Genomic DNA, 12500 nt, shown 5'->3' on the forward strand with positions numbered 1-12500 from the left:
AATTGCTTTCTTGGCTAAAAAGGTGTTTATACAGTTAATAAAACATATTTTGTCTATAGAGAAAATAAAAAATGATAACGTACCTGTTAAGGTAGCTAGAAATGTCCTCTTTTGGTAACAAACAAACAAGCAAACAATTGAATAAATAAATAATTTGCTTACATTTGTACAAAAATCAGTTTTTTTATCCACTTATTGTTGCTACAAGGATTTAATCGAAGATCTGAAGTACGAACTGACGGGCAAGTTTGAGCGTCTGATTGTGAGTTTAATGAGACCCCCGGCGTATCACGATGCGAAAGAAATCAAGGACGCTATCAAGGTAGGACGATTATATGAATATACACAACTAAGATTGAAATCCATAGACAGCATCGTGAGCGCTATGAGCTGCTAAGAGTTTCTGCATGCCGTGCATTTCATGGTTTGGCTTGTGTTTATGGCAATATTGATGAAATGAACGACAAATTTTTGAGCTTTTTTCTTTTTAAACTAGTTGTGTGCCAAAGCATTTAAATGCCCTTTGAGGAGAAAATAAATCCAGATAAAATGCCCTCTAGGTTAGGTACAACATGGTAAGATGCCCCAAGGTTAGATAAAACATGATAAAATGCATAGAATAAATAAAACATGATAAAGCTTATTCTGTATTGTTAATTAATAATGGGCTTCGGAATCTGGAATTATATAGTCTACAAATGCAGGAAAAAAGCCCTATAGTGTAGATAAAACATGGAAAGGTGCTCATGTAGATAAAACATAATGCATTGCTCCCTACAATAGATAAGACACAATAAAGTGCCCTTTAGATTAGAAAAAAATATTTTTAAGTGCCCTCTAGGCTAGATCAAACTTAATAATGTGTAGATATAGAATGATAAAAAATTATCTCTGTGGTACATGAAATTTGATTAAGTGCTCCATACATACATGCCTAGGGGTATATAAACATAATCAAGTGCTCTCTACAGTAGGTAAAACCTGATAAAGTGTCTTCTAAAATAGATGACAGGCACTAAAATGCCCCTTTATTGTAGCTAAAACTTAAAAAGTGCCCTCTATAATAGATAAGGTCAAATAAAGTAGATAAAATGTAATAAAATGTGTCATCCTCAATAGATGACACACTAAAATGTTCCTCAAATTATATAAACCTTTGCGCCCTCTACAATTAAAAAGACACAGTGAAGTGCCCCTTAGGGTAGATAAAACTTATCAAAGTGTCTTCTACAATAGATAAGACACAATAAAGTGCCTCCTTTGGGTAGATAAAACTTATCAAAGTATCCTCTACAATAGATAAGACACAATAAAGTGCCTCCTTTGGGTAGATAAAACTTGATAAAGTGCCCTATACAATAAAAAAGACACAAAGATCATTTTATGGTAGATAAAACTTAATAAAGTGTACGCTAAAATAGACCAGGCACGTTGAATTGCCCTTTAGGGTAGATAGAACATAATAAAGTGTCCTTTAAAATAGATAAAAAGTAATAAAGTACCCTCCTCAATAGATAAAACACTGAAGTGCCTCTTAGGGTAGATACAATGCAATAAAATGTGTTGTCTACAATAGATAAAACACTGAAGTGCCTCTTAGGGTAGATACAATGTAATAAAATGTGTTGTCTACAATAGATGAAACACTGAAGTGCCTCTTAGGGTAGATAAAATGTGATAAAATGTGTTGTCTACAATAGATAAAACACTGAAGTGCCTCTTAGGGTAGATACAATGTAATAAAATGTGTTGTCTACAATAGATGAAACACTGATGTGCCTCTTAGGGTAGATGAAATGTGTTGTCTACAATAGATAAAAAAACTGAAGTGCCTCTTAGGGTAGATACAATGTAATAAAATGTGTTGTCTACAATAGATGAAACACTGAAGTGCCTCTTAGGGTAGATAAAATGTGATAAAATGTGTTGTCTACAATAGATAAAAAACTGAAGTGCCTCTTAGGGTAGATACAATGTAATAAAATGTGTTGTCTACAATAGATGAAACACTGAAGTGCCTCTTAGGGTAGATAAAATGTGATAAAATGTGTTGTCTACAATAGATAAAACACTAAAGTACCTCTTAGGGTAGATACAATGTAATAAAATGTCCTTTAAGGTAGATAAAATGTAATCGAGTGCCCTCCTCAATAGGTAAGACGCAGTAAAGTGCCTCTTAGGGTAGACAAATTTGAATAATGTGCCCTCCACACTTGAATAGACACACTAAAGTGCCTCTTAGGGTGGATACAAATTAAATGAGTGTGTCCTCTACAATAGAAGTCCCCTTTAGGGTATATGAAACTAAATAAATGTAGATTTATAATCCAGTGTGTTTTTTCTGTTTTCCATGCTACGAGTTTCAGTGTCGTTTGTGTAATTATTATACATTATACATTATATATTATAATTATATAAATTTCTCAGGGTTAGGCCTTCAAACAGATCATAATGAGAATCTTGCTTATTCAGCATATTGTATACTTTGTCATTTTTTTCATCATGTATTTTTTCTGTAATAGCTCAATATTCTATTAATGTGTGTGTGTTTGCTATTGTGTGTGTGTGTTACTGACTGCTTTCTCTGTGTATCTGCTCCGTTAATGCTGCCTTTAGGGTTCGGTAAGTGACAGATACAGTGAGGATGCTAAATGCATTTTGATATCTGGTTTTGTTATTGTTCTTAACACACCCTTGCTCACCTCATGTATCGATTCAGACCTCAAAGACATTTATAGGGTTTTTTCAGACTCTTAATAACCCTTCCTAAATGTTTTCTATAGATACTGACAGTAACATTATTGTCTCAATAGATAGATAAATCAATCTGTAGATAAATATCCATGGATGTATATTTAAAATGTATATATAAAATATAGATAAAATTAGACATTATAAAAAACACACACTCATATAGATTCTGTGAAAAGTGTTGAAACACCTACATTTATAGCATTTGGCAGGTACCTTTATCCAGAGTGACTAAACATCAGTTGAGGGCTAAGGGCCTTGCTCAAGGGCCCAGTAGAGCAGCTTGGTGGGGCTGGGATTTGAATTGGTGACCTTCTGATCCAGAGTTCATTGATTTTTAACAGTGAGCTACCTCACTACCTGTTTATGGTTTTTGAGACACATGCATGTACTTTTAGTTTCTATGCAACAAACTAAAAGCAAAAACAGACAAGAATTGGACAGCGAATGAAACAGTGGAAAAAAGTTCTGTTTAGTCCAAATTTGACATTTTTGTCTTTAACAGAAAAACAGAGAAGGGTAGAGATGATGTTATCAGACTGCCGCACCCCCACAGTCAAACACGGAGGCGGAAGCTTAATGGTTTGGGGTTTTTTTAGAGTGGGAGAGTTTGGAGACTTATTCCAGGTGAAAGGAACCAACATGGCAACCATTCCACACTGCCGTTTGAACTGTGGCTCATTGGAACCTACAAGACGACGATAAGCTTTGTTTAGAAAGCAAAGAGTCGTCTGGAGTGATATCTATCATGGAACAACCTGCCCAGTCACCGCACCTAAATCCTGTTGAACTTCTCTGGAATGAACTGGATCACAAGAAAGGACCATCACCCCCCCCACCCCCCCACTTTATATTCACTGAGCTGCACTCTGACTGGCCCTTTGTGACGCCGCTCGCTTCACGCTAACAGCATTACGGCTTATAGAGGCTTATAACGCTTCACAACGAGAAAGAATTACTAGCGCAAGGCCGTGACACAGTTACAGTATGATGATGATTCTCTTCCTGTGTCCTGTTTGAGTTGTGACACTTTTATTGAGTTAAATATATTTACGATATGTGTTCCCTGGTTACAGGGAGCCGGCACTAACGAGAGATGTCTGATCGAATTGCTCGCCTCGAGGACGAACGAGCAAATCCACAGCATGGTTGCGGCATACAAAGATGGTGAGTTTTGAGGCGTGTGTTTATTGTTGTACACCTTTTGAAATGATGCTTCATGTTGTGTTGTGTTGTGTCGTATCCAGCGTATGGCAGGGACATGGAGGAGGACATAATAGAAGACACATCAGGACACTTTAAGAAGATGCTGGTGGCTTTGCTCCAGGTATTAGAGCTTCACTTGTAATAGTGTGTAAGAGTGTGTGTGTGTGTGTGTGTGTGTGTGTGTGTGTGTGTGTGTGTGTGTGTGAGTGTAACAATTTTCTTATCTCATCAGGGTGGCAGAGATGAAGATGGTGTGGTTTATGAAGATCTGGTGGAAGAAGATGCGCAGGTGAGGAGTAGATGTAGAGCATCATTATCATCATCTTCATCATCAATGTAATTCTTATAATCATCATCATCATACTCATCGCCATCCCCACCACCATCATCATCATCAACACATATATCATAATACATTATAATTTTCATTATTATCCTTATAATACTCATCATCATTATCAGCATTATCATCACCACCATCATAATTGTTATTATTATCCTGATCATACACATCATCATCACCACCATCATGATCATGACCATCGTCATCATCGTCATCGTCATCACCACACCAACATTATCATCTTCATTATTATCCTTATCATAATCATCATTATCATCATCATCATTATTAACCTTATCATAATCATCATTTTCATCATCATCATCATCATCATCATCATCATCATCATTATCATCATTATTATTCATATCATACTCATTATTCTCATCATCATACTCATCATCATCACCACCATCATCATCATCAGCAGCAGCAGCATTATCACCAATCCATTATCACCATCATCTTCATTATTAACCTTATCATAATCATCATTTTATCATCATCATCATATTCATCATCATCACCATCATCATCATCATCATCATCATTATTAACCTTATCATAATCATCATTATTCATCATCATCATCATCATCATCATCATCATTAACCTTATCATAATCATCATTTTCATCATCATCATCATCATCATCATCATCATCATCATCATTAACCTTATCATAATCATCATTTTCATCATCATCATCATCATCATCATCATCAATCCATTATCATCATCATCATTATTAACCTTATCATAATCATCATTTTCATCATCATCATCATCATCATCATCATTAACCTTATCATAATCATCATTTTCATCATCATCATCATCATCATCATCATCTTCATCATCAATGTAATTCTTATAATCATCATCATCATTATCATCATCATCATCATCATCATCATCATCATCATCAATCCATTATCATCATCATCTTCATTATTAACCTTATCATAATCATCATTTTCATCATCATCATCATCATCATCATCATTAACCTTATCATAATCATCATTTTATTATCATCATCATCATCATCATCATCATCTTCATTATTAACCTTATCATAATCATCATTTTCATCATCATCATCATCATCATCATCATCATCATCATCAATCCATTATCATCATCATCTTCATTATTAACCTTATCATAATCATCATTTTCATCATCATCATCATCATCATCATCATCATCAATCCATTATCATCATCATCATCATTATTAACCTTATCATAATCATCATTTTCATCATCATCATCATCATCATCATCATCATCACCAATCCATTATCATCATCATCATCATGAGGTTTTTCGTTGGGAGTGATGAGGATGGACAGGATTAGAAATGAGTTTATTAGAGGGACAGCGCATGTAGGATGTTTTAGAGACAAGGTGAGGGAGGCGAGATTGAGATGGTTTGGACATGTGCAGAGGAGGGACATGGGGTATATCAGTAGGAGAATGCTGAGGATGGAGCCACCAGGAAGGAGAAAAAGAGGAAAACCAAGTCTCCAAAACATATCATCATCCTCATTATTAACCGCGCATCTTCATGTGTGTATTCAGCACCTATACGCGGCTGGAGAGGAGAAATGGGGGACGGACGAGGCCATCTTCATCATGCTCTTGGGCAACCGGAGCGCGACTCACCTGCAGCTGGGTAACTCACACGTTTATACTGCAAGCTCTTTTTTTTTTCTTCCTGAAAAAATATGAAACGTGACACTTGTGTCGTCTCCCCGCAGTGTTCGATAAATATCTGGAGCTCACCGAGAGGTCCATTGAGGACAGCATTAAGAGCGAGCTGTCAGGGGACTTCGAGAGGCTGATGCTGTCTGTGGGTAAGTTTCCTCCTCCTCCTTCTCTTTTTCCATTAGATCTTCATACACACATACACACACACACTATTATAAGTGATGCTCCGATGCCTGGAGCAAAGCTTCTTAAAGTGTCCTCATGTGTCTCCTATAAAGTCCTCCATCATGTCCCTGCCATACGCTGGATATGAAACAACACAACGTCATGAAGGGTCATTTCAAAGATTATACAACAATACACACACATGTACACACACACAGACACATTAAATCTGAGCAGGACTGACCTGAATCTGCATTGTCTCTCTTTTAGTGGAGTGTGTCCGTAGCCGGCCCATGTTCTTCGCCAAGCGCCTCTACAAATCCATGAAGGTAAGTCACAAGCCAGAACAGCATTTGCTTTATTCCTTTTACACCACAGCAACGTGTCAATAAATACACAGTGGTCCACAGTGGTTTACGAACGCCCTGCTGTACATACATTTTGTTATACGAACAAAAATATTTGTGAAATTTTGTCTCGTTATACGTATGAATCTTTGTTATACAAACATCGCGCTGGTGCGTTGGTTGTTTGTGCACGCTTCCTAACTCAGCGACAACAGCCAAGTTTCATTAGATTGTTTTTTAGTAAAAGTTGAAAAAAAGGGAGTCTGAGCCCTTAACCCTCTGTGCTCCAGGGGGCGCTGTATGATGACTGACCCCAGCTTCCTAACAGCGTTGGGATATTTGAAGGAAGAATTTCACTGTGCAGTAATGTACATTTGACAAGTAAAAAAACACCTTTCCTTTCTTTCTTTCAATGCATGCTAATGTATTTCTCTTTTTCTCTCTGTCTCTTTTTTTTGCACAGGGATTGGGTACGGATGATAACACCCTGATCCGGATCATGATCTCACGCTCTGAGATCGACATGCTGGACATCCGAGAGTGTTTCAGGCTGCGCTATGAGAAATCCCTTTACAACATGATCCAGGTAATGACCTCACGTTCAGTCAATCGAGAACTCACACACACTCCTGGGCAAAAAAAAAGAAAAAAAAGGGTGGAGCACAGAATAGTTTTAACATCAGATCATCGGTCGAGAAATATAATTACAGTGGAACCCGCTTATCTCGACCTCGGTTATCTCGACAACCCTATTAAGTTAGACGTTTTTGAAGTGGAACCGCCAATTCATTTTTTATCAGTTATGTCGACTTTTCCATGTCGCTGAACCCTAATATCTCGAGCACAAGGGGGGAAAAATTTGCCATTTAACGTCGGTTATCTCGGTGCAGCCGCAGAAGAACTCGCGAAAGTGGCGGAAAAATCAAGTCTTACAGCTGCTACAGGTGTTGTATTGTATACTGGTGAATCTCTGCTGTTAGTTAGTGCTAGTGTACGTAGTGTTAGTAGGGGCGCGGCGCGCTTTGGGAAGAAAAGAGCAGCCGTTGAGAGAGTGCCGGTGGGAAGACACGTACCGGGATACGCATGCACGATAACAACGACCGCCGTGAACCAACATATACCAACAATAACGGACAGTGAGAGTGTGGAAGTTTAAATAGGAGCTGGTGATGATGCTAAACGAGCACCATATGTGCACGATTAAAGCCGGGAGCTTCAGAGAAAGGGGCCGAGAAAGCACCTGCTACGCCGAAGGGGGCTGAAGGGGGCGTGGCAGGTGGATTCCTGACAGATAAACATGTACTGTATGTATTTTTATAGCATGCCTTCATCAAACAAATCGCGGCAACGCTGTTGTGTAAAAAAACCTTCAAAAACACGTGCATGCACATTCTCATTTATTAACGCACCTCATGTACATAAAGACATTTCAAGCACGTTAATATACTGCCGCCATATTGATTTTTGTTTATCTCGATCATCGGTTATCTCGATGCTTTTTGGCCACCCCCTAGGACATCGACATAACCGGGTTCCACTGTAAATAATTTCTGTTTGACCATTTTCATAAAAAAAAATTAAATATAAAAGACGCGAAATTAAAACCTTTAACGCAACACACATTTATTCACGACTCTCATATAAAAAAATAATAATTTACTGATGCGCCAAGTCTCAAATCAGCACCAACATCTGCCATGATGCAACACATCCGGCAATTAAAACCGTCCGTGTGGAAACATAGCAAAAGTTCAGTATGGTTTTCTGATTAATGTCATTTAAATTACTTTAAAACATTTACATGAATATTTTGTCTTCATGCTCTATGTTGAGTTTGGTTTCACTAACAATAAACATACATTTGCATAAAGCATCAATATTTGTCCGTGCGCATGTTGATTAGAGTATTAAAAACTTAAATAGTATTAATTTAAGGTACGTCTTGGGGGTAACCTGACAACAAGCTCATACAAGAAACATATTTACATTATACTACATATACACTATATGGACACATTTTATTGTGGACACCTGACCTGAAGGTACTTTTTGAACATCTCATTCCACATTTTGTCCCCATTTGTTGTTACAAGAACCTCCATTCTTCTGGGAAGATGTTCTACTAGATTTTGTGGAGTTTTGTGGAGATTCATTCTGCCTGGATAGGGTTGGAGCTCTAAAGCAAGAGATCCTTTACTCCAACATATCTTTATGGAGCTTTGGGTCCAGGTTTGGGTCTCCTAGTTCATGTGAAGGGGAAATTTCATGCTACTTGATCCATCTGTCCTTCACTTATTTATCTGTCTTTTACTCATTTATCTGTCCTTCACTTATTGTTATTTTTATTATTTTTTTTTTTTCTTTCATCTTGGCCTTGATGTGTGTATTCAGTTTAACTGATGTTTATAACCATGAACATAAACCAGAAATAAACACGAAAAATGAACTGCTTGGTATTTGGCCGAAAACTTTGAGAACATAAAAACAAGTGTGTATTTATACACATGATACATAGTACATTTATATATATATATATATATATATATATATATATATATATATATATATATATACAGTACAGACCAAAAGTTTGGACACACCTTCTCATTCAAAGAGTTTTCTTTATTTTCATGACTATGAAAATTGTAGATTCACACTGAAGGCATCAAAACTATGAATTAACACATGTGGAATTATATATGGAATTATATACATAACAAAAAAGTGTGAAACAACTGAAAAATGTCATATTCTAGGTTCTTCAAAGTAGCCACCTTTTGCTTTGATTACTGCTTTGCACACTCTTGGCATTCTCTTGATGAGCTTCAAGAGGTAGTCACCTGAAACCTCCAACAGTCTTGAAGGAGTTCCCTGAGAGATGCTTGGCACTTGTTGGCCCTTTTGCCTTCACTCTGCGGTCCAGCTCACCCCTAAACCATCTTGGGTTTAGGTCCGGTGACTGTGGAGGCCAGGTCATCTGGCGCAGCACCCCATCACTCTCCTTCTTGGTCAAATAGCCCTTGATGCCTTCAGTGTGACTCTACAATTTTCACAGTCATGAAAATAAAGAAAACTCTTTGAATGAGAAGGTGTGTCCAAACTTTTGGTCTGTACTGTATATATAAGCACCGGACTGGGGGTAGAAATTTAGAGGTACTATAATCTATCTGTCTCTTTCTGTCTTCTCTGTGACAGGACGACACGTCTGGCGAGTACAAGCGCACGCTGCTCAAGCTCTGTGGTGGAGATGATGAGTAAGAGTTTCTACATCACTTTTACTTTACACAAATGCAATACACAAAACAACCTAAACCCTTCTACTGTATAAACACACACATACACATACATACATAATATGTATATAAACACACACTTAAAGCATTCATTCTTATATACATATACAACACACACACACACACACACACACACACACACACACACACACACACTCTTATAGCATTCATTCCTGTGTGTGTGTGTGTGTGTGTGTGTGTGTGTGTGTGTGTGTGTGTTTTAGTGTTGCAGGAGAGTTTTTCCCTGAAGCTGCACAGATCGCATACAAGATGTGGGAGGTCAGCTCTATGACCAAAGTTCAGGTTTGGAACCTAAGATTTTAACACACACACACACACACACACACACACACACACACACACACAGACACACACACACATGTGCATAGTGAAAGACAGAAAGGGAAACCAATCTTCCATAACAACTCTTACACAACATGACTGACGTTCTACCTCCACTGGAACGTGCTAACAAGCATTATATGTGTGTGTGTGTGTTTGTTTGTGTGTGTGTGTTTATATAAGTTCACATGTTTGTATATGTATACAGTATGTACAAATACTATTAATACTTATTGTGTGTTTATAGTGTGTTTGTCTTTGTGTGGTTGTGTGTATTTATTGTATTGTTTAGTGTGTGTTTGTCTGTGTGTATGTGTGTGTGTTTTATCGGTGTTTGTGTTTTTATGTATGAATACGAATGAATTCAGACCTATGCCCCCCTCTGTTCCTTTCTTTCTACCCCTCTTTCTCTTTCACTCTTTCTCCTTCACTCTATCTCTCACTCTTTCTCTCTCTCTCTCTCTCTCTCTCTCTCTCTCTCTCTCTCTCTCTCTCTCTCTCTCTCTCTCTCTCTCTCTCTCTCTCTCTCTCTCTCTCTCTCTCTCTCTCTCTTTCTCTCACTTAGTTAAGGGGAACAGTTCAGCCCTACTCTGACTTTGACCCAGGCAGTGATGCTCAGGACCTGAGGAAGGCCATGAAGGGTTTTGGTGAGCAGATTAAGTCTTGATATTCAGGATAATCGCATAATAATAACAATAATAATGAAAATAATAATAATACAGTTTTTCTCGATTGCTAAGACACATTTCTTGAAAGCTGCTCTCCTTTTCTCTAAACTCTGAACACAAAACCCGATTCTCAAGCTACATTCACAAAACCTCAGACTCTTCTTGCAAAACCAAACTTTCACCTCAAAACAGTTCAATCTGTGCTCAAAACTGAACTATGTTGTCAAATCGTGCCCCGAGTCAATCAAAATTAAAATCACTACAGAACAGTCACTAAACACTACGTAGAAAAATAGAAAACACAATGCTCAGGACATGAAGCTGAAGAGATAAATGTTTATTGTTCACTGTAGGCTAAATGCATGTTGCAAAAACAAAAAAACCCTGTGCATTTAGCACTTGTACAAAAAGACAAAACAGAAATCTTGTGCATTTACACGTAGCACTTGTAAAAACAAACAGAAATCTTATGCGTTTGCCACTTGTGTACAGTAAGCCCATGTAAAAATAAAGTACAAAAATATACAAATAAGTGCATTACTCAGCAACAGCATCATGTCTCCATACTGGGTCATGCCACAGGACTTCATTCCCATCACAGGCCACATTTTGTCTGGCCAGGCAACGGGGAAAAAACCCCTGGTATGCCGTATCCAGGCTTGGCATGCCTCCACACCTATGTCACCACAGGCAAGTCCCATGGCTTGCAGGAGATGTACCCTGGTGTAAGGTTGGCATTCATATACCTTCCACCGCCATGAGGAGGAGAATTCCTCAGTGGGGTTTAGGAAAGGGGAGTACGATGGAAGGCACAGATTGATAAAACCTTGGTTCATATCGAACCACTCTCTAACCTGGAGGGCTCTGTGAAAACTCACATTGTCCCAAACAACAAGATAGATGGGATGCTCATCCTGCTGCCCTAACAGAGCATCTCATGTGTGATTGAGGAAAATGAGGAGCTGGTGAGTGTTGTAGGGCTCTACAAAAAGAGAACATGGAGTTACAAAAAATATACATGGAATACTAGGCCTACAAAGAGTTAGACCAACCCTCCATTACAATACTACAGTACATTGGTACAGTGATGTACTGAAACATATATTTACTTACAGTATACTGTGGTACTGTATATAGTCTGTCATACACTAATTGCTGTCAACATTTACATACTGTACTATAATGTCAAAAAAAGGTAATTACCTGTTCTCTTCTCTAAATCTTCGGATTATGGTGGACACAGTGAATCTACTGATGTTTGGTTGTACCCTTTGTCCAGCCTCCCTCATGCTCATACCATGGACAAGAACATAGTCAATCACAGTAGCTCTGATTTCATCAGATATTACTGTTCTTTGTCTTCGCTGACCACCTCAACCTTCTCTCACACAAACTCTTCCTCTCAGATTTCTATCCATTGTAAGGTCTCACAAACCAGTGCTCTCTAAACTAGCTTATTGTATTTGATCCCTCACATTATTAGCCACAAGTGTGATCCATTTTGAGTTGTTGTGTTTAAGTGGTGACACCTGTGCTTTAATTGTGTTTGACTTTTGTCACCTGTGCTCACCATTATGCAGCACGGGTGCATCACAGTGAAAATGTGTTGGCAAGTTGTGTCTAAACAGGTGAAAAGTGCTTATGGTTTTGCCAAAAGAGTGATTGATTCA

At 38.0% G+C, this 12500-nt stretch overlaps 1 protein-coding gene across 4 annotated transcripts in view; it reads left to right on the top strand.

Annotated features, from left to right (window-relative positions):
- Nucleotides 1–12500, top strand: part of anxa6 (annexin A6) — a 36254-nt gene that overhangs the window by 9644 nt on the left and 14110 nt on the right. For 2 of the 4 annotated variants that reach the window (XM_046859486.1, XM_046859488.1), the window contains exons 5-16: nucleotides 209–322; nucleotides 2617–2622; nucleotides 3828–3918; nucleotides 3999–4078; nucleotides 4190–4246; nucleotides 5887–5980; nucleotides 6066–6161; nucleotides 6451–6509; nucleotides 6991–7113; nucleotides 9723–9781; nucleotides 10045–10123; nucleotides 10728–10809. In XM_046859486.1, coding sequence (XP_046715442.1) covers nucleotides 209–322; nucleotides 2617–2622; nucleotides 3828–3918; nucleotides 3999–4078; nucleotides 4190–4246; nucleotides 5887–5980; nucleotides 6066–6161; nucleotides 6451–6509; nucleotides 6991–7113; nucleotides 9723–9781; nucleotides 10045–10123; nucleotides 10728–10809 — 940 coding nt within the window. The remainder of the gene's footprint in view (nucleotides 1–208; nucleotides 323–2616; nucleotides 2623–3827; nucleotides 3919–3998; nucleotides 4079–4189; nucleotides 4247–5886; nucleotides 5981–6065; nucleotides 6162–6450; nucleotides 6510–6990; nucleotides 7114–9722; nucleotides 9782–10044; nucleotides 10124–10727; nucleotides 10810–12500) is intronic. The other 2 variants (XM_046859487.1, XM_046859489.1) reach the window with 1 other exon arrangement.

This window comes from Silurus meridionalis, chromosome 10 (assembly GCF_014805685.1).
Source record: "Silurus meridionalis isolate SWU-2019-XX chromosome 10, ASM1480568v1, whole genome shotgun sequence".
In the NCBI taxonomy this organism is placed as follows: domain Eukaryota; kingdom Metazoa; phylum Chordata; class Actinopteri; order Siluriformes; family Siluridae; genus Silurus; species Silurus meridionalis.